Here is a 20448-nt window from a genome sequence, read left to right on the forward strand (position 1 = left end):
AGAAGATGAGTGCTCCTTACTGAATCTTGTTGAGCGGGTTGAGCAACTTCCCGGTTGGTAGAGGTATCAATGGAATGGGCTTTCTGCTAATGATGTGCTTTAGAAAATCGTTACTTATCCTCCCATGAGTGGCTAGCCTGTATGGGCCACTCCTGCCTGGCGAGGCAAGACTCTTCCTTGGAGAAAGTGGCACCTGTACTCTTGGATGAATGCGAGAGAAGTGACGGAGAGAAAGAGACTCGGAACTTCTACCTCGAACAGGAGATAAAGAAGCCAAGGATGCAGAGCATTCGCGACCGGTCAACTTTGTGGTATCGATTCAAACACCGAAATCTGTTACTGTACATAGTATATGACAATACGCTTCGCCCCCAAACATCACACTTCGCATGAAAAGAAGAACCTGTTTTCACATCATCTTACACAAAGGCCTGAACACCAGTGATAGCCCTTCCCAGAATGAGACCTAAGCCAACCAGTCAGCATCTTCACTTCACCTGCCTCACCCAGTCAGAAGGTCAAAACTTACTGTGAATATCACTCTGGCCCTCATAAGTCTGCGTAACATACAAGTTGGCAACAACACGGCCAATATGGTACTCATCCGACACCGCATTACCACCAAAGATCTCCTGCAGCGTGCGGGCGTGGTACAATGTGCGGTCGCAGTTCTGGCGCTTGATCATGCTGATCATCTCGGGCGTGGCCTTGCCCTCGTCCTTGAGGCGGCCGACCTGGATGGCGGCCAGGGTGCCGTACGCGACGTCGGTGGCCGCCTCGGCCAGCTTCTTCTGCACGAGCTGGTACTTGGCCAGCGGGTTGCCCTTGAACTGCTTGCGCTCGAGGGCGTAGGTGCGCGCGCGCGCGAGGCAGTCCTCGAGCGCGCCCATCATGCCGAAGGCGATGCCGAAGCGGGCGCTGTTCAGGCACGTGAAGGGACCCTTGAGCCCTTCGACTTCGGGGAACATGTTCTCCTTGGGCACGGGGCAGTTGTCCAGCTGGATCATGCCCGTGATGGAGGCCCTCAGTCCGGTCTTGTTCTTGATCTGGGGGGTCTCGAGCGTACCCGGAGGGCAGGCGGACCGCTCAACCAGGAAGCCGCGGATCTTGCCCGTCTCCTGCAGCTTGGCCCAGACGACCAGGACGTCGGCGATGGGCGAGTTGGTGATCCAGGTCTTGGCGCCGCTGAGCAGGTAGACGCCCTCCTTGGTAGGGTGGGGACGGGCGACGGTCTCCATGGAGCCCGGATCGGAGCCGTGGTTGGGCTCGGTCAGGCCGAAGGCACCGATGATCTTGCCCTTGGCCATGCCGGGCAGGAAACGCTCCTTTTGCTCGGCGGTGCCGAAGTCGTTGATGGGGCCCATGACGAGCGAGGACTGGACGGACATGCCGCTGCGGTAGCCGCTGTCGACGCGCTCGACGGCGCGGGTGATCAGACCGCTGGCCACGGAAGAGACGCCGGCGCAGCCGTAGCCCTCGATGGTGGCGCCCAACAGGCCCATGTCGCCCATCTCCTCGAGGATCTTGGGGTCGTAGTGCTCATCGCGGTAGGCCTGCAGCACGCGGGGGAGAAGCTGTTCCTGGCAGTAACGCTCGGCTGTCTCACCGATGGCAATCTCGTCCTCGGTCAAGAGCGACTTGTGGTTGAGAGGGTCTTCCCAGTTGAAGGAGGGAGCGCTGGAGGTGGCAGAGGCAAAGGCACGGACGGGAGTGGTGACGTTGGTGCGCGGCGCCGAGAAAGCTTGACGCAGAAGCCCTTGAGGGCATCTCCTGGCGAGAATCCGAGACATATTGGACTGATCAAACAGTAACTGAAGAACGACTGGTTAACCTTCCAAATGAATCTCAAGATATGTTTTATAAAGTCACAATCCAGATTTCAAATGAAGACATGGAGTCCGGCTTCGGTGCATCTCCGCCCCCGAGGGTAATGTTTTCCACTGTTGTTGTAGCATCATTGTCGCTGTTCCCGCTCTCTCTCCCGCTGTGAGCCACTGACCTGACCTCTTGGAGCCCGGTCATTTTACGGCCATGGACCGCCGTTTGCCGAGCATTCCGATTCCCACTTTTTAAGGTTCCCGAGGCACTTTCGCCGGATTGGGTTAGGGTTGTAGGTGTACATCCAGACCCGCTGGAAAAGGGGTATCAAAACAAACCCGAGTCGGACAAACCAACGTTGAGCCAAGAGGTGGCAGGGAAGACAAGAATCTGATTAAAATCAGGAACACTTATACACGTTTGGAAAAAATATCCGCGCATCTTTGATGCTTTCAAGGTTGTCATGTGAGAATTACAGCCTCAATGCCAGACGACGAAAGGGTTTAGGCTGCGTTTGTTTTCGTACAGTTTTCGTACAGCGCTTGGAATAACTCGACTTAGGTACTCACCCAACTAAACTCAATTGGAGACCCCCAAGGCGAGTTACAACTCAACTCGGGACAGCCAGTGAATTAGCCGCCTTTTTGAGTATAAAAAAGGTCGTATGAGGCCCTTTGTACGAAAACCGTACCAGAACAAACGCAGTCTTATGATCCTAACGCTGAATGAGACAAAAGTACTTGTATCACTCTACTTTGTCTTTATATGAGGAAAAGGAAGAGGATCTAGAGACAGGCGATATCGGCTTCAACCTCGACAACTTCTCGATTGCCTTATTCAAAGAGGATAAAGTCAGTGTTTCACACAAGTCAAGCCTGTCACAGGGTTACCTGTAGATATTGCCTGTATAGAGTGGGCCCTTCACATACGAGTTTTGTCGGCAGACAGAACTTCGTCCTATCTTTTACTTTTCGTTCTTGGTACTCTAGGTTTGGCGGACCTAGTTATTGTACGCACCAGTCCTGTCATAACGCTGGATGCAAGCAAGGCAAATCTGAGTCAAGTTTGTAGTCAGACTTGAGTTGCCAACTTGTTTCGTTACTTGTGGTAAAATCTTGCCGCAAGAGAGAGAGTATCTCATCCGGTATTGGAAAGGGTTTTGTTTTGGTGGTTCTAGTCCAGATTATCTGCGCTCCGAACAAGTCAAGTAAACAAACCAAGTCGAATCTGGATAAAAACAAGTCACATCTGAGTGCGGGTTTTACAAGAAGTAAGCCAGGTATGGTGTCGGACTTGACTTAACCTGACTTGTGTGAAGCACTGGGGCTACGGTATCTGAAGGCTGATGAAGGCAAAGAAGGATACCTGTCGCACTCTACTGTATCCTAATACTAGGTACGGGAGGAAGGTTTGGACACACGTGGTACCGGTTCATTCTATCTCTGCCCGCTGCTTGATTGCCTTCTCTGAAAGAGGGTGAAGCCGTTTGTCTCGAGATAAGATGACAGAGGTTCCAGGCGACGACAATCGCCCTCCCCCGGCAGCCTCGCTCCTTCCCCAACCGACCGACCACCTTCCCGCACTTCACTGCACCGTCCCTTATAACCTTAGCTCCCGTGCCTCCTTCCAACACAAGACAAACCAAGTTACCCGACCACAAAAGTGTTCAGATGGCGTAGCGGTTTATCGTTCGGCCGCTACTGCCAAAACCTTGGAGGGACTGGGGACTCGCAAGACAAGGAGTTCGAACCACACACTGAGCACTTGTTCAGCGAGATTTTAGAAGTAGGATCTGAACCTTTTCAAAACATTAAACCCGTCCGTGTTGGCTTTCTGAGGGCTATTCCCTGGAAATGCGATATTCTTCGACCCTCGTGACTGTGGCAAGAGTAATACACAGCTCTTAGTGGCAACTCGAGGGAAATACAGGGAATAAAAAGCCCTCCTGGAGGTACCAGCAATTCCTCCAGTACCAGCAGATACCGTCTAAGTGTAGTAGTGTCATGACCGAACTGGGGGGAAGAATAGAGATCGCATGGTCGGGTAACTGGTTTGTCACCAATTTTTTTTTGCCCTTTTATGTTTTGGTGATTTTCGTATACCGGTAGAGGTACGAATGGTTCTGACGCTCAAGGCATTGTATGGTGGAGCGAATGCGACAGACAGGAAATCCCGCGATAGTAGTTTGAGCTTGGAGGATGATCAAGTCAAAGGGCGCGATACCTGGCACGGGGAAGGTCGCGCAGATTGGGCAGGAGAGAAGGCCAAGAAGCATGTGGGCTCTTTCCTTCACTCAAAAAACCCTACGTACAAGAAGGCAACAACAGTAAAGCCTTTCGTTAGTCGTGGGTCGGCTATCCAGGTAATGTCTAGGTAGCTCCCACCCTGATCCAACCTCTGCGATTCTCGCCCGCGAGAGAAACTTCCTCTGAACCAGCACCGCATCCACAATCACTCCGTCCCACTTCCTGTGCATCCTCAGAAGAATATTCATTTACCTAACCGCTCAATGCTTCAAGATGGATGACATTCCCTCCCCTGTTGTATCCGCCTCATGCTCCCCCGGGGGCTTGACGTATGCGGAGGTCATCAGGATCCGACGAAACCTAGATCGCAACACCGATACCATGTACGAAGACCTTCGCAAGAACGAGCTCGAAGCCTGGGAGCACCCTAGTCCGTTACTGTCTCACCCCTATCTCAGGCAGTTGCCTCCATTGCCCTCAACTCTCTCCCGGCGCGGTGCAGTGTCAGAAAACGATTCTCCCGCTGACGTGCCATACGCTGTGGGCGGTTTAGCAAGCGTGGCAGCTGTTCAACTTCTTAGATCCTGTCTGAGAAACACGCCCGAGTTCCACAAATCCCAAACGCCCACAAGCCTCAACAACCCAGACATCAACCTCTACCTCCTTCGACAACACGAAGCCGCACAGTCCGATATGTCCTCACGATTGGCAACCTGCGTGTGGACATCCAATAGCCTCCAGCCCCAGACATATACCACGGAGATTACGGTCTGGGATCCAAAGAGCACAGGGACTGACGGGGCTTTGAGTAGTCGTCCTGAAAGCTCCGAGAAACAGGAAGAACGACCATCTATCCGTCGCATAGTAACGCCCGACATCAGCTCAATACTGCGTCGTGGTTCAACCCCCAAGTCTCCCAAATCCCGAAGACGCATGCCATCTGATGCTTCTCGCAGCAATGGAACGGGGAGAAGAGCAACATTTGCCTTCAATAGCGGATGGCAGACGCAGGATGGTCTGGTTAAATGGAACGAAGGCGCCCCTGGCCGCGACAGTCCGGATAGCTCAAGGTCACCCGATGACGACCTCGGAGGACCATCCTCACCAGGCCAGACCCAAAACGACGACAGCCGCAAACAATCACTCGATATGTGCTCTTGTCCAGATCTGGGAAGGGAGAAGGACGACGAGGAAGCCGAACGTCCAGATCTACCACGCAGGCGAACAGATGGCCCCCAGGTTCACTGTCCGCACCACCATTTCAGAAACGTATTCCAACGCTCCCAATCCGTCTGCCCAGGCGAACTACAACTAGATACCCACCGGATCCAGGACCCACGAAGTCGGCGCCGCTTGAACCGCGAAGATGAGTTATTCTTGGACTCACGAACAGGCGCTGCGGGGCCACTCAACAACGCTTCGGCGCAAGAATACTCCCCAAAGCTGCTTGCCATCGCCGGCGTGATGATCGCAACCGGGGAGCTTGACCGACTCTCGCTGAGGAGTAGTCATAGTCACCGTCACTCTCTGTCTCAAGCTTCACAGGTCAGCATCAGCAGCTCGCAAGACTCGGAAGAGGAAGAGGAAGAGCTAGAGCTACCTCCTCTGCCGCCGATCAAAACTGGCGCAGGCAGACGGAAGACGCGCGCCATGTCCATGGTGGCGCCCCTTTCGAGCACGCCTTTCAGTTTTGTCATGCAGGCAGGAAAAAGCGGGCTCTCTTCCGCACCGACGAGGAGATCTTCGACGGGGAACCAGGTTTTGACTGGACACCGAGGAGCTCCCCTTCCGCCCGTGAATTCTCCCGCCCTACAACAAACAGGTGTGGGTGCAAGTGCTCGACCTGGCACAGGGACGCCTACAGCTCAAGCACCGTTTGGGTCATCATCATTTCGCGTGAAGAGACCGGCCCCACGCCGGTTGTCAGAACTCTGGAACGCTTCCTGGGATAATGATCAAGAGGATGATGAGGATGATTCGGGTCCTTCGGAAAAGCAGTCGAGTTCTCCCGGTCTATATGATTTGGATTCCCCCAGGTTCACCGGCGCTCGCGAAAATGACGTGAGCCCCGGGGGCGGAGCAAATGCAGAGACTCCCCGGCTTTCGTGGCCGCCAAACCTGAACCGCGTGGACCAGTCGCTCAGGGAACAGGGGGGATATTTTGGAGGAGGATTGAACGAGGAGGATATTAGTCCACAGGACGACGGGAGAAGCCCGGGGTGGAAGGAGACGGAGGAGAGAAGAAGCAGCAACCTCACTCTCCGAAATGATGGGGACCCGAGTGATGGGAACCCTTCGGACACGTCACCTTCTACCTGTGAATGCACGCATTGTGAGCACGCTGGGTATTTTGTCAAGGTTGCTGATGACGCGGCTGGCCATGATGAGCATAAGGTGGAATTGAACGAGGATGAAGTTGGAGGGGTGATGCAGCGGTCGGGGTCGAGTCAGACGATTATTCATACACCTACGAGGCATTCGAGCCAGGAGGCGGAAGATTGATTGATGGGGTGTTGGCTTAACTGTTGGTTAGTGAACTCTTGAGCTGGTTGTCTCTCGGAAAGCAGATTGTATGTTGATAACGGGGAATGGAGTTCTGGTAAGACAGGAAACGAGTACAATAGGTGGCGTCTGGATATCGGAGGCACGCACCTGGATAGTCTTTGTAGGCATCCCTATACCAACAATCACTAGTTCAACACCATCCTTCATCAACATCTTCACCATATCGTCGTTCAACCAGCAGGCCATACCAGTGAAACGACCCGACTTGACCAATGCTGGAAAACAAAATCTCCCTCTTGAATACCCAACAAACTCAGATTTAAACGCCTTATCCCATGCATATATACATACACCAACTACACACTATCTTTACATCGTCCTTGTTTTTCTTCTTCCCACCCCCGTCTTCCCGACTTTTATAGAAAGTCGACACCGGTTTGGATTGGATTGGATTGGCTTGGCTTGGACCGGATCGGACGAATCGGGATTGTTTCTACTGCTTGAAGTCGGTGTTGACGTCCATCTTGACGGCGCCCTGGGCCTCGAGCTCCTTTAGGCGAGCCCTCTTCTGGATGTCTTGGACGCGCCACTTCTTGAAGTATGTGACCTGTTGGTAGTGGGAATGAAAGGTTAGCTGGGGTGGTCTGATGTGGGGGTGTGTAGTGTGCGCTGCTGTCTTGTCTGAGATGCCTGTCCTTCCACTTCCGTTGGTGGGCTGGCTGGCTGACTGTTCCCATTTTGCTCGTGTTTGGTTGGGTGATCTTTTCTGGAGTCCTTTCTTTGCATCTGGGTGTTGATGGGCTCTGCTTGCTTGCTTGCTTGGTTGCTGGTCCCAGCTCCCTCCCCTCATGTTAAAAGACCTATCGATCCATCGGAAACCCCCTTCCTGATCATGCTTCCCCTCCGCAGTCTTCGCACTCTTCCTCTCCCTCTTCCTCCTCCGCCCCTCTCAAAACCTCCCATCCCATCCCATCCCGCCCCACCCTCCATCCCAAAAGTCCTTCCCAAAAGCAGCAGAAAAAGTCGAAAGTTACTACTCACCCACTGAGCAGCGCAATCCTTCTCAAACTCGGCGCTCTCGGCCTTGCATGCTTTCACGGCCGCCTTCTCGTCCTTGAGCGCGTCGATGATGTTGTTCCGGTCCAGGCAGGCAAAGTAGCCGTCGCGCGCAATCCAGCACTTTTGGCGCTCGGAGCGCGTGGGCGCAACGGTGCCGGCGCGCACCTCGGCCGCGCGCTTGTCGGCTTCGGATTGTTCGAAGAGGCCTAGGACCATTTTTGTTGTTGTGGTCGCTTCGTTTCGGGTTTTAGGTATACAGGCGGGCCTCGGAGGGTGAGCGGACGGGAAGGGGGCAGAGGAGGTTGGAGTTGTTGGTTAAGATGGGTTGTTAGGTTGGGAATTGGTGGAAACTTGGGATCGAATTCGCGAATGATTCCCGAGCCGAGCTGGGATGGAAGCTTATCGAGCTTGTCTTGTCCCGCTATCAGTACCGGGTAGGTAGGTCGTCAATTGGAGCTCCAGCTGGGGATTTGTTCTGCGGCAGGCAACTCAGCTGAGCTTCCAAGGTGGGCGGTCGAAAAGGTACGTACCTTTCTTCCCTCCCCCTACTAAACCCCGGACTTTGGTAATTTTGAATTCCACCCCATTGATAACCCTCACTGACCCTGTAATCTTGCGGCGGCGCCGCGGCGGACGCAGGGACCAGGGTCAGTCCCTGCCCGTGCGTGGAATGAATGGATGCGACACTGGGCTGTCAACTGCAGTGCTGTGCTGTGACATGATGGCTTTCCATGTCCGTTTGGTAGTCTGTCTGGTCGCAAACCTAAACTTTTACATATCATCTTTCTCAGCCTTGCCCATCCACGGTTTACCAGAGACATCGGGAGATACATACTTCTAGAACTTAGGGAAGAATCACTACGAGGAACCAAACAAGGATACAGTACCAACAAAAACTTACGGCCTAACGACAAGCTCGAATCACCAACGAACCGACGCATCCCGTCCTCACACCGAACGAGCAAGCTCCCTTCAAACACCACCCTCGAACTAGACAATCTCAAAGTTCCAATCCTCGACGACCAGACGACGAAATAGCTACCATACACACGAGAACCCCATCGTACACAACCAAACCAAAACAAACCGACGACCACAATGCCCCGCCGCCGCCGTCCCCCGCGCTCCGGCGCCCTAACCGAGCTTCCGCCCCTCAAGATCCTCAGCCAGATTGCCGCGCTACAAGCAATCTACTACGCGGCCGCCCTGGTTCTCATGTTCTTCACCGCGGCCGTGGCAGGGAACCCGTTCACGCTGGATTTGGTGTTCGGGTGGGAGGCGGTAAGGGGGGATAACACGCAGGGGTGGTTGAATGGGTTTATTTGGTGTTTGGTGGGTGGGTTGGTGTTGTAAGTGCTCTGTCTCCCTACCTTTCGTCCTTGATCTGTCTGTAGCAATGCACTGTCCCGACACTGCCCGCTCGTTTCTTCCATCCCATCTTCCCTCCTCCTTTTCATTCATCCTCCATCCACCAGCCCAGCCAGCCGTTTCAACACCTCGCTAACATAAAACCAAAAAGACCCCTCTCCCTAACAGCCATCGTCCAACGCTCCAAGCTCATCCTCGACTTCGCCCTCACCACGCACTTCATCCACCTCGTCGTCGTCACCCTCTACACCACGCCCGACCACACCTTACCTCGCCACACAGCCTGGTGGCTGACCATGGCCATTTCCTCCTTGGCTTCGTTCCTGCTTGGGTCGTGGGGGTGTCGATATAGGGAGCTTCAGCCTATTGCTTTTGGTGGACATGGCGGTAATACCACCACTTCCAACAATAATACGAACGGAGGAGAGGGAGGACTAGGAGGAGCAGGGGATGAAGAACAGGGCTTTATTACAGGTGGAAGAGGGGGAAGAACCAAGCGCGGCTCCCGCGGTGATCTGGGAGGGGATTACGAAATGGTCACCATGGCCGGCGGCAGCGGCAGCGGCGGCGTAAGCGGTGGCGCAAGCGGCGGCGCAAGTGGTAAAGGGCACGGTCATGGGAGATCACAAAGCACCACCGTTTCACAAGCCGGAGGGCTACTAGGAATGGGCCCATTACAAAAAGCCGACTAGAAGTCATCATGGTCACCATCAAGCATACTACGATCACTAAACCGCGCCGCCGTTCCTTATCCCATCAGAAGGCATCTCAAACTGACGATCGCTTTTGCGGTGGTGCTGTTTTTCTGGTTGATGAGTGGACTGGTGGCCTTTGGGGATGCTGGGTTTGATATCGAGGCGATCTTCTCCTTCTTTGTTGACATCTCCTTCGTCATCATCGTCATCGACTTGTTCGTTGTCTTTCGTCGTCTTCTTCGACGAAGAAGACGGGGACGGGGATGGGGACGACAGCGAGGGTTGTTGGACTTGGAACATGGAGGGGGGGAATTATATAATGAACGTGGAGAAGGAGGAGTAGGTTATGCTGATATTGCCTGGTCGGTGGTGCTGTTGGTCGTGATATACATTTTTTGGTATGTTTAGATCTCCTTCGGATGGACCTAGCATCGGGTTTTGGTTTTGGCGTTTTGGGTGTTCCGGCATTTGGTTTTTAGTTTCTTGGCTTTGGTGTTATTAATACGGGGAGAGATGGTTACCTTGGATGGGTGGATGGATAGATGGACGAACCACCCAGACATGAGATGAGTGAAAAGGTCTGACTGACGACAAGCGAAGTAATGGAGGGATGGATGGATAGACACGGACGGGACATAGCATAATTGCACAAATCCAATGCACATATACTACAATCTAACTGTCTCTCCCCACGGACAAGGGTGAATATACTTGGTATTGACATTTATAAATCTTGATGTCTGTCTGTCTGATTTTGCTTGGGAGAACAAATAGATATCCTCCTCACCTCTCCTTGTCTCTCTCTCTCCCCATCCTCCCTCCCTACCCAGCTAGCTATCTCAACCCCCTCACGCACTTCACTCCCTTCCTCTCCAGACACTGACTGACTCGATGATGAACAAAAGGAAAATAGTAGAATAAAAGTAACAGGGAAAGAAGAAAAATAAGGTAAGCAAAAAGGGGATAAGTAGAAGAAGAAAAGTTGACAAACAGGTCTAAAAGAATATTCAATGCTTTCCCTCCTTCCATCCATCCTCCCTCTCTTTGCTCTGGCTCCGATCGATGCTTCTCCCCCCCCCGAAAAAAAAAAAAAAAAGACAACGCCAAACAGTAAATATGGTGTGGTATCATGGCTTATAGTTGTTTCTTTGTTTTGTTGATATGTTGGTTTGTTGTGGTTTTTGGTGGTGTTGGTTTCGTTCTTGTCGTTGTTGCTTTGCCTCCTCCTCCCTTCTTTTTTTCTTGCCGCTGCCAACCAATGAAGTGCACTCAAACAGTCAACCGGGGAGCGGGAAGGAAGGATACACAGGATAGGGAGGCAGGGAGACCGAGCGAGATTTGATAGAAAAGAGATTTTGTTGCGAAGTTTAAAAGGAAAATGTTGGATTAGGTCTTCTTCGTCTTCCGTATCATCTTCTTTTCATACTCGGCTCTGTGCTAACCCCCTTCTCCTTGTCCTTCCTTATCTTCCCCGTCCGTTGTTTTGCCTGCCCTGCCTCCTCTTCAACATAAAAAGTAAGAAAAGGAAAAATAACCCGCCTAAGAAGCGCTGCTATTCACACTCGCTGAAGGGTATCGAGTAACACACGCTCTCTCGCCGTCCGTCAACTGTAGTAATCAACCATTGGGGCACTTCTTCCTCCGTCTACAACCTCCTGCAGGAACCTCTGTCTCGCCGCCTCCCACTTCTGTCGCGCACATTTCGTCGGTGACTCCTAGGAACCCGGCGAACCATCCATCTCCATCTCCAGCTCCAGCGCCGACGTCGTGCTCTTCGTCTCCGTCATAGTGTTGTCGTCCTATGACACGCCTTGGGGCCGAGTCTGTGCATCGCCGAAGGGGAGCGGGGGCAGGGCCTTATCCAGGCTTTCCCGACCGATGATTCGGTGACCGCTCTTGTTGGATCTGAGCGAGGCGCTGGAGCTCTTCAGGTCGACGGATTTGCCGTTGCTGTTACCGTTCATGAGACCAATGCTATACCCGCTATCAGCGCCGTCCTTCAGGGACTGAGATGTTCCGTATCCATACCCTGTCTTAGGCGGTGTTGGTGGTGGTGGCCCATGGTCTCTGTAGTCGCGAGCATGACCCCTCAAGAGCGGGTTGCCAAATCCCGCCTGTCTCTCTTCACCGTCCTTGACAGGGGTGGGAGGGCGGTACTCGCTTTCACCAGCCAGGTTGCTGACCCGGCTGTTGCGGACATGTTGCTCGGTGGATGACCGACCCTCTGCAGCCTCCTCCACCACCGGTAAAATGCTGGCCTGGCTAGCGATGTTGTCCCTGCGCTCGATGCTGCCAGGGGAGAGCGTCGTCCGGAGCGTCTTGGTCGGTACGTCCTCTTCTGACACGCCAGTCTTGTACGCCTCACGCTCCGCCCTTTGTACCGTTGCCTCGGCTTCTGGTGACTGGACACCGGAGGGTAGAGGCGGTGGTTGGTCGGCCAAGGCTGCCTCTGCTTGCATCTGTGCGTCTCTCTCCTGAGCTTCGCGAATCGCTTCCTCGCAAGACATGGTGATGCCGGAGATAAAGTTGATAAATCGCTCGCCGTACTCGTGAGGGGGTAGGGCGGAAATCTGATTACGATCACCCGACAAGCCCTTCCAGAAGTGTTCCATTTTCTTGATGATTCCGTACTAGAATTCACGTTAGCACTTGTCAGAAGCATACAGACCAGATAGACATGAACCTACGTGTGTCAAGCAGTCAATCACTCCGAGGTAGTAGATCTCATCCGCCGGGGTGTTGTCCTCATGGGTTGCACGGAACCCTCCGTCATCCTGGTTGAAAACAAAGCCTATGCGGCTCTGGTTGTGCTCAAGTTCGTCGGGCATCCGGTTGCTCGTCTCTCCCATAGGAACTGGCCTCTCGGACTTGACCATCTGCCGCAGTTCCCTAGCCTTCCGCGCATTCTCCAACTTAGATGGGGTCCGCATCAAGACGGAGCTAGGGTCTTCGCGTGAGTTGTCACCGCCAGGGTTGAAGATTCGCAGGGTCTTGTCCCGCAGATTCTCCTCGTTTCCTCGCTGGAGATCATGGATACCAACGAGCAGAGAGTAATCCATTATCTGTAGCTTCTGAAGCAACCGAATATCCTTTTGGAGCTGCTCCAAGAACTTCTTCTTCTTCTGAAGCCCGAGTTCGAGATGTCGGTGTCGTCGAAGCCAGTTCAGGTCCTTTAATGTTGCCCTTGGATTCTTGTCGAGATCTTCCTCCCTGTAGTCGCGACCAATTGTTGAACCCTTCAAATCGAAGGTCTCGTGGATGTCCCGGTGCGGAGGGAAGAGGTTGTTCATGACGACGAAGTGAATCTTCTTGCCATACGGCATCTTGACCCGGTGCAGGCCGTAGAATTGCGAGAGAAGGGTGTTGGGGTTTTCGGTAACATGCTTGAAATAGTCCTTGAGGATCTTGCGAAGAAACTTATGCTCGGCGTGGTGAATGGTCTTGATGATGTACTTGTAGTCTCGAGAAAAGTAAAAGAAACTGCCGCTCTTGCCAGGAGAACCAAGTTCGGATAGTATATACTTGCCCGTCAGTGACATGAGATAATCTGCTGGATCCAGGCCGAAGCGTGTGCGGAGATGTCGGAAAACCCAAGGCGCATAGTCCTTAAACTTGAAGTCATACTTGGCGGAGGGAACCAGCTCGTTCCCGGCACTTCTAAGAGGTTAGATACCAGATCGTGTGAGAGGAAGTATCATGAAATGCTTACATGTCAAAGGTGGATTTTTGCTTTGCCTCAAAGTCAGCGTCCGTCAGCGGGCGGTCAAGCTTGGCATTCGTTCGCGATACCGAGACTCGGATGCCGGTCAGCATGTTGTAGGCTGTGACCCAATTGGCATGTTTCTCGTCGACCTTGGTGCCAACCAAAACCCGGTCGTCGTCTTCGGCATCTTTCCTCCTCCTCTTGCTGGCCCGTTTCTCCCTGTAGACTTCGGCCCATCGCAATGCGTCGTCATCGGGCACAACTTCGTCGCGAGGCATTTCCGAGTGGAGAGATTGTGTGTTTCTTCTAGCAATATTCAGTGACGCCCTACGTACGCCAGCAACGCCAGTTGGTGAGAAGCGACCGGTCGCGTGAGCAGCATCGAAGCCGTCCTTGGATCCACGAGGAGCCGAAGGTTTAGGAACTTCGAGGGTATGGCGATGTTTAATACCGGGACCGGGTGGCGGTGCGAGGGCACTGGTGGAGGCTGAGATGGGTGCTGCAGGGTTGTACAAGGGCGGCGACGAGTAACGATGCGGTGAAGGAGGGCTGTTAGGTGCCAAATCGCGCTGCTGAGCTGGTGGTGATGATGGAAAGTATCCATTGGGAGTCTGGTGGGCGGGAGGCGTGGGCGTCCCATTCTCGACGGTGCGAACGTCTCCCCTGTTGACAGGACGCAAGGGCATCTCCGTCGGTGGAGTTTGAATTGAAACACTGTTGGCAGAGCCCAGGGAGGCCCGCGAGAAGGCACCCTTTTGGTCGTTTGTCGTTTGACCGTCCGGAGTTGGACGAGCCGAGTTCGACGACGGGATTGTCCGGTCCGGAATGGCGATGGGAAACCTGCCGTTTGGGTGCGGCTTCCCGCTTTTCGTGACTTGATGCCCGCCCAGCCTGGCGCTCCCGTCGACCCCGTTCAAGTTCATCCCATGTAGTTTCCCATTAATCCCGTCCACATCGCCATCGAGACCTCCATTTGGCGAAGAGGTCATGTTGGAATGTCGTCGCAGACTGTCCCCATTCAACCGTGTCGTGATGTCCGAATCGTCTACTGTAGAAGTGTGTGTCGATTGGCTTGAACCCTCGTCGTCGAAGCTCTCGATTGACGTGTGAGAATGGGAGTGACGAGGAAGCGGGTGTTCATCGACCTTGCCGTTGGGTTGCCCGTATTGGCCGGCAGGGTTGAGGTGTACGACGGCGGGGGAACGCTGGTAGATTGGCGAGTTGTGGTCGGGTGCGAAGGAGGGCATCTCGGGTGGATAATGGCACCCGGAAACTGGGCAGCTAATGGCTACTCGGTGAGCAATGTTTCGGTATTATTTTTGTCGGCTGGCGGTAGCGGCGCACATGCTTCGACGGCGAGAGAGAGGTCAACGATGCCAACTGCCAACTGCGTGTCACCGACAGAGATTGATTGTTGATTGTTGACCAAGTCGGTTAAGGGGTTTCCGAGATTGGCGCTGTTCGCGGTCGGGCCCGTTCGGGATCGAGAAAGGGGGTCGAACTAAGATGATGGATATGGCAGATAGGGAAGGAAGCGAGACAGGAAATGACGAGAAACGGCGGAGACAATTGCGTCGGGTTGGAATCGAGTGGTTGTTGGTGTTGTGTGTGCAGCTCGGCTGCCCCGACGTTGAAGCGGGTGGTGGTGGTAAGAGGATTGGAGGTTGGGAGGATTGGTTGGCTGTGTGGTTGTTGCTGGCTGGCGGACTGTCTGGGGCTGGGTGCGTGCTGTGCTGCTGACAGTGACGACCAGCAGCGACGGCCTAGGGGAAGTCGGAGAACCAGGGCAGGGCAACCGAACTGAATGCTTGGCCTTGGCACTACGCACTCCGGACTTAGTGTATCAACGGAAAGCGAGAAGCGACAAGGGTCGGCTTGGCCTGACTAGTAAAAGGTAATGGGACGGCTCAAAGATGATGATATCAAAGTCGTGTTATTGTAGTATCGTTAGGTCCGTCGTTTGGTCGTTTCGTTCAATAGCGTGTAGTGAGTGCCGTGGGTGAGCAAGTGTGTACTTCAGGTCGGCGTACAGCGGCAGTGAGTGCGACCAGAGCAGAAACTAGTGGAACGGAATGTCGCGCAGGCGGCAGTGACAAAAAGGCGGACACACGGGTCAGAGAGTAAGAGCGATGTGGACCTGCAAGGAAGATGGATTCCGCGGGAGAAAGAAAGATGAAAAAGAGACAGAGAAAATGAACGTTTCCAATCGGAGGACCCTTGATTTCGGCACGATAGTGATGAGTGGGAACAGACCGACGAAGGGATTCCCCGGTGGTGTTGTTGTCGCCGTTCCGTTGTTGCTGCTGTTGCCAGAAAACAGGAAGGCCGACAGGAACACAGCGGTTTGGGGGCACACCAAAAGAACACAGCTGACTGCAACAGCGAGGCGACACAGCAACTGGACCTGGAACAGGCGGAGACACCTGTGGACTGAGGCTGCAGTCCAGAGTGGACTTGCAAGCGAGGAACGATGCAAGAACGGTCCACGGATCCACGGCAACATGGCTAGCCTCCTGCAGCCAGTGACAGCTCGCCCAGGGGAACAAGGCCAAGACATCCCAAGAAAACTCCAAGCCACTGCCACCGAATGCCGCGAGCGAGCATGAAAGGCCAGGGGAGAGCGTCGGGGATTTCGAGGCACAGCACCAACAAATGATTGCTGAACAATTGAAACGGTGGAGACCAAGTGGAAATATAGCTTGGCGCTCTCCTGGGGGATCTCCTTCCACAGTGGTAGCTAAACTCCAAGAAGCAATTATTTTTAGACTTTTGCACAAATTATACGAGCTTTGTTTTACTTTTGCTGCATTACTTTCCAGAGGATCCACGGTTTTGATATCGAATCCTTTTTGTTTCAGCTTTCATCCTTCTCCTCCAGGTCAATCGACCTCCATCACCACCCGAACGGCAAAACCCGTGAGAACATGATCTTGAAAGTCTCGAACACACAAAACACACGACCACAAAACCCACCTCGGCTATGTACTCATCTCAGACAGCAAAAAACTCTGACCGAAGATCCCATTTCCTATTTCCCGTCCCGACAAAGAAGTCGCCATCGGAACCCCTATCCAGACTGGATACCTACCCTTTTAGTTGCTGTCGTCCCCAACAACAGCAACCCAAGACTTTGAACGAGATTCAACCAGATGCCAAATCTCAATTCTTGACTGCGACAATGATCGTCAATCGCTTCACTTTGGTGCACAACCCGTGGTCCCTTGCAGTCTCAGACTCCCAGTCTCCCACAAGTCACAAGTCGCATCGCAACGAGTCCGCGCAAAGCCACGTTCCCACCCGCTGCCCCCACATCTCATTTAAAGCGCTGCCAGGTGAGCGGCGGAGACGGGCTGAACGGGGACCGGGATTGGGACTTGGGACTTGGGACATGTTACGGGCGCTACTCCTCGGATTTCCATTCATTCATTCATTCATTCATTCATTCACCGTCATGCCCTTGTCAACTGTGTGAATAAACTCACGACGAAGGGATTTCTTGTGTCATGCCTGCAAGGCCAGGTTTGGGTGCAACAATCTTCTGGGGAAGATGACGGAACTGACGATATTAACAACTTCTAAGTACAGCGGTGGCGGCCTCTCGCTTAGTTTGATGATCGATGATAAGATAAGGAGGGTATGATGTCGTTTTACATTCCATTCCACTTCCACTTCTGGCAGGCTTGTTGTCGTTCAACCAGCTTCATGATACTACAGACGTCCTACACTTACAGGAACGACTGACAATCAATTGAACATCGGACGTCCAAAACAAGGAATGGACACGAAGGACAACGCAACAGAAACTCCATACAATCATAGTACCTACTGAACACTGACACAGAACCTCGCTGGGAATCGATTATATACCAACTCGATTGACCGGCGACCGACGAGGCCAGACAGCCAGACAAACAAGACACAGACATCTAAAACTTGCAACAACAGACCCCGCTTTCTAATCTTTCTGATCATAAAAAAGATCGAGGAATTCTGAAACGGTGGTACTATCCTCCTTGTTCTACCTTACTTGAAGATCGCAGACCGATAGTGTATAAGATGTTAGCTTGGTTTTTGCGGGTGGCAACTGAAAGAACCTTACTTTTTGCTACAAAAAATACCTGTTTTGTCGTCTGCCTTTCTGCTCCCTGTTTCTTGTAGGATCGCCGTACCAAGCTAACATTTCACATCCCGTCCATGCAGAGGTGTAGAATGACCAGTGTTTCAATGAAGTCAATCTTGCGTTCAGATTGTCCAGTCCCATTCAGAGCCCAGAAGTCTACCTCTACCTACTGTGAGACGGGATCATGTGATGCTGAACCCCTCCTCCCATCTCCCTCTCCTCCTATGAATATCAAAAACTTCAGGTCCATTGTATCACGAAAGGGGGAATTGATTGGCGGGGGTCATGAGGGGGCCGGGCAGCTTCCAGTCAGTCACGAGTGGAAGTGGAAGTTGGGGAAAGAACGAACATCACATCACAGTCCATCCATTCCACATGTTTGGGCAAGTACGATGGAACGGAACTTTGATCACGACATCGATCCATTTCCGGATGGATGGTCCAATTGCCTTCTGTCACGGTCCGTCTCCATTATCAAAGACAAACCCCGAAGGTCGTCGGTTGAAACAACTCACTGCCTGGTTCACTGTATCGGCCGTACCTATATCATCTCTGGTCTCACGTTCGCTCGAAGCACCGACCGATCCAATCTATGGCCATGGCAATACATTGCATCACAACCAGATTTCCGCTTTCATCATGGCACATCAAGAGCGAAGCAAGAAAAAGATATTGAAGATAAGAAGCGCTTCACAAAACGCCTCGTTCAATTCAGTGGTATAACCGCGAAACTCGCTAATCCCAGGAAGCCATGACCAGCCAGATACCCCTTATAAAATGCTTCAGACAGATATGATCCAGACCCAGAAAAGAAAAAGAAATGCTAACAAAATGCAATGCAAATCCTCATCCCTCATCTCTCATTCTCATGGCCGTCCATCCTTTATCCTTCACCTTTCCCTTCCCCATTTCCTTCCCCTAAACCAGTCCCTCAACTAACCTAAACCACCCTCCTCTCAGTAATCGCCTCACCAACCGGCTTCACACTCACGAAACCCCCATTGCCTCCACCAAGCTGATACACCTTCCTGCCTCTCAACCAAGTCTCCCTCACGCGTCCCTTAAACTGGTGTCCCTCCCACGGACTGCACTTATTCTTCCACTTCATATCACCCGCCTTCAACACCCACTCCTCCTCATCATCGAACACACAAACATCGCCGTCCATGCCAACCTTGAGCCCGCCCTTGCGGTGCGAGAGACCGACCTGCTTGGCCGTGGCCTGGCAGCACAGCCGGACGATGTCGACAACAGACAAAGGAGTGGCCCGCTTGGTGGCGGTGGTGTAGAGGATAGGCAGGCCAAGACCGACGGAGGAGATGCCGCCCCAGGCGGCGAAGAAGTCGCCTTGGCCCTGGGGGCCGGCGGCGGCGTCTTGCTGGACGTGGGACAGCTCGGCGGCGTGTTCGTGATTACCGCAGCAGTCGGTCTTGTCGTGCTTCTCCTCGGGGAGATCCTCGGGGAGGGTGACGTCGATGCCGGAGTCGTGGAAGCGGAGGCTGGGGCGGCGGAGCATGGCGCCGTTCTGTTCGTCGAATTCGGGCTGGACGGCCAAGTGGTCGGGAAGCAGCTTGAGCTCGGGGGTGCAGGGGCTGTGGTCGGACACAACGGTGCGGATGCAGCTGTCGTCACCGGCGGTCAGCTCGGCCCAGAGCTTGTCCTGGTTGGACTGCTCGCGGATGGGCGGGCAGCACTTGTGGCGGGTGTCGCCGTCCTCGATGTTGTCCGAGGCCAGGCCGAGGTAGTGGAAGCACGTCTCGGCGGTGATGTTGACGCCGCGGGCGCGGGCGTTGCGCAAGATTGGGATGGCCTCGGTCGCGGACAGGTGGACGATGTGCAGGTGCAGCTGTGGGGCGAGGTCGACCATGGAGAGGATCTCCTCGATGGCGTAGGTCTCGAAGGCGGGCGGGCGCGACTCGAGGAAGGTGGAGTAGCTGGTGAGCTCGCCCTTGGGGGCCAGGGGCGGGTCGGAGCGGGTGACGCCGTCGCCGACCGAGTCGGTGATGGGCGGGAGCATCTCGGCGTGGAACATGAGCGTTGTTGGTGTGTCCTTGAGGGTGGTCATGGCGAGGGCAATGTCGCTTGAGGAGACGGCGGGGAACTCCTCGACTCCGGACTCGATAAGGAATCCCTTGAAGCCACGGACACCGGCCTCGACGAGGGGAAGCAGCTGATCAGCGTTGCCGGGGATGACGCCGCCATAGAAGCCAACATCGACCCAGCATTGACCCTGAGCAGCAGCAAGTTTTACCCTGAAGCCTTCGAGTGTGGTGGTGGGAGGGATGGCGTTCAATGGCATGTCGATGACGGTGGTGACGCCGCCCGAGGCAGCCGCCCTCGTGCCAGTCGCGAAGCCTTCCCATTCTGTACGGCCGGGCTCGTTGAGGTGGACGTGGGCGTCTACGAGGCCAGGGAGTATGAGCTTGTTGCCGTAGTCCACATATGTGCTCGACGCAGGGAACGCTTCTTGGGGGAGGATGGCCGGGGCTACGAAGACGATCTTGCCGGTGGTGGAGGAGATGGCAACGGTGGCGGGTGTGAGGAGGAGCGAGTCGTCAGGCAGAGTGAGAACGGCCCTGTTGGAGACGAGCACCACAAGCGGCTCGGATGCCGCGTCCGGGAGGAAGGTTGATACCGTCATTGTTGCGCGTTATGTGTTGTAGGTGTGGTTTAGATGTGGCTTGGGAGCTCCCTCTGTGAAAAGCGGCAAGGCTGCTAGTTCTAGGAGAAGGAGAGGAAGCAAAAGTCAAAGGGAGAGTGAGAGTGTTCTCGTCTTTCCTCTTCTTGTTTGGTTTGTGGTAAAAAGCTCACGAGCTCACAACACAAATGTTCACCGGGATCCGGGGATAAGATGTATGATCACCAGGATGCGGGAGCTTATCTGTGTTCGGACTTTATCCTGTGGGGTGTGTGTGACGCCTGGAAGGGGTGTGC

At 53.8% G+C, this 20448-nt stretch overlaps 8 protein-coding genes across 8 annotated transcripts; 4 read left to right on the forward strand and 4 right to left on the reverse strand.

The window, feature by feature from the left end:
- Positions 1–276: 276 nt before the first annotated feature.
- B0H65DRAFT_463122 (glutaryl-CoA dehydrogenase mitochondrial precursor) lies at positions 277–2165 on the reverse strand. Its single transcript, XM_062826684.1, has 2 exons — positions 530–2165; positions 277–466 (listed from the first exon to the last, which is right to left on the reverse strand). The coding sequence occupies exons 1-2, from the start codon at positions 1788–1790 to the stop codon at positions 420–422; spliced, it is 1308 nt and encodes a 435-aa protein (XP_062683421.1). The 5' UTR covers positions 1791–2165; the 3' UTR covers positions 277–419.
- Positions 2166–4259: 2094 nt separating this feature from the next.
- Positions 4260–6566, forward strand: B0H65DRAFT_572077 (uncharacterized protein; the record flags this gene model as incomplete). Its single annotated transcript, XM_062830497.1, has 2 exons — positions 4260–5716; positions 5900–6566. The coding sequence occupies exons 1-2, from the start codon at positions 4338–4340 to the stop codon at positions 6564–6566; spliced, it is 2046 nt and encodes a 681-aa protein (XP_062683422.1). The 5' UTR covers positions 4260–4337.
- A 315-nt stretch (positions 6567–6881) lies between these two features.
- On the reverse strand, positions 6882–8117 carry B0H65DRAFT_173195 (cytochrome oxidase c subunit VIb-domain-containing protein). Its single transcript, XM_062821396.1, has 2 exons — positions 7611–8117; positions 6882–7176 (listed from the first exon to the last, which is right to left on the reverse strand). The coding sequence occupies exons 1-2, from the start codon at positions 7842–7844 to the stop codon at positions 7063–7065; spliced, it is 348 nt and encodes a 115-aa protein (XP_062683423.1). The 5' UTR covers positions 7845–8117; the 3' UTR covers positions 6882–7062.
- Positions 8118–8598: 481 nt separating this feature from the next.
- On the forward strand, positions 8599–9706 carry B0H65DRAFT_173200 (integral membrane protein S linking to the trans Golgi network-domain-containing protein). Its single transcript, XM_062821397.1, has 2 exons — positions 8599–8977; positions 9148–9706. Exons 1-2 carry the CDS (start codon positions 8727–8729, stop codon positions 9686–9688), a joined length of 792 nt encoding a protein of 263 aa, XP_062683424.1. The 5' UTR covers positions 8599–8726; the 3' UTR covers positions 9689–9706.
- Positions 9707–11381: 1675 nt separating this feature from the next.
- B0H65DRAFT_572079 (putative MSS4 protein) lies at positions 11382–14641 on the reverse strand (the record flags this gene model as incomplete). Its single annotated transcript, XM_062830498.1, has 3 exons — positions 11382–12321; positions 12379–13345; positions 13401–14641. 3 exons carry the CDS (start codon positions 14639–14641, stop codon positions 11491–11493), a joined length of 3039 nt encoding a protein of 1012 aa, XP_062683425.1. The 3' UTR covers positions 11382–11490.
- A 1546-nt stretch (positions 14642–16187) lies between these two features.
- B0H65DRAFT_173306 (uncharacterized protein) lies at positions 16188–16992 on the forward strand. Its single transcript, XM_062821400.1, has one exon. It carries the CDS (start codon positions 16375–16377, stop codon positions 16864–16866), a length of 492 nt encoding a protein of 163 aa, XP_062683426.1. The 5' UTR covers positions 16188–16374; the 3' UTR covers positions 16867–16992.
- A 462-nt stretch (positions 16993–17454) lies between these two features.
- On the forward strand, positions 17455–18361 carry B0H65DRAFT_173304 (uncharacterized protein). Its single transcript, XM_062821399.1, has one exon. It carries the CDS (start codon positions 17589–17591, stop codon positions 18267–18269), a length of 681 nt encoding a protein of 226 aa, XP_062683427.1. The 5' UTR covers positions 17455–17588; the 3' UTR covers positions 18270–18361.
- Positions 18362–20356, reverse strand: B0H65DRAFT_173303 (allantoinase). The gene has a single exon (XM_062821398.1). It carries the CDS (start codon positions 20153–20155, stop codon positions 18455–18457), a length of 1701 nt encoding a protein of 566 aa, XP_062683428.1. The 5' UTR covers positions 20156–20356; the 3' UTR covers positions 18362–18454.
- Positions 20357–20448: the final 92 nt, after the last annotated feature.

Source organism: Neurospora tetraspora (genome assembly GCF_033439725.1).
Source record: "Neurospora tetraspora strain CBS 560.94 chromosome Unknown B0H65scaffold_3, whole genome shotgun sequence".
Lineage (NCBI taxonomy): Eukaryota > Fungi > Ascomycota > Sordariomycetes > Sordariales > Sordariaceae > Neurospora > Neurospora tetraspora.

What these genes read in the sequence shown, in the direction of transcription:
- B0H65DRAFT_463122 (XM_062826684.1), bottom strand. Translation starts at nt 1,790, where the DNA reads ATGTCTCGGATTCTCGCCAGGAGATGCCCTCAAGGGCTTCTGCGTCAA. An exon ending in GGGCCAGAGTGATATTCACA is followed by an intron (nt 467 to 529) that starts GTAAGTTTTGAC and finishes TGGTTGGCTTAG; the next exon opens with GTCTCATTCTGGGAAGGGCT.
- B0H65DRAFT_173195 (XM_062821396.1), bottom strand. Translation starts at nt 7,844, where the DNA reads ATGGTCCTAGGCCTCTTCGAACAATCCGAAGCCGACAAGCGCGCGGCC. An exon ending in AGGATTGCGCTGCTCAGTGG is followed by an intron (nt 7,177 to 7,610) that starts GTGAGTAGTAAC and finishes CACTACCAACAG; the next exon opens with GTCACATACTTCAAGAAGTG.
- B0H65DRAFT_173200 (XM_062821397.1), top strand. Translation starts at nt 8,727, where the DNA reads ATGCCCCGCCGCCGCCGTCCCCCGCGCTCCGGCGCCCTAACCGAGCTT. An exon ending in TTGGTGGGTGGGTTGGTGTT is followed by an intron (nt 8,978 to 9,147) that starts GTAAGTGCTCTG and finishes AAAACCAAAAAG; the next exon opens with ACCCCTCTCCCTAACAGCCA.
- B0H65DRAFT_173306 (XM_062821400.1), top strand. Translation starts at nt 16,375, where the DNA reads ATGTACTCATCTCAGACAGCAAAAAACTCTGACCGAAGATCCCATTTC.
- B0H65DRAFT_173304 (XM_062821399.1), top strand. Translation starts at nt 17,589, where the DNA reads ATGCAGAGGTGTAGAATGACCAGTGTTTCAATGAAGTCAATCTTGCGT.
- B0H65DRAFT_173303 (XM_062821398.1), bottom strand. Translation starts at nt 20,155, where the DNA reads ATGACGGTATCAACCTTCCTCCCGGACGCGGCATCCGAGCCGCTTGTG.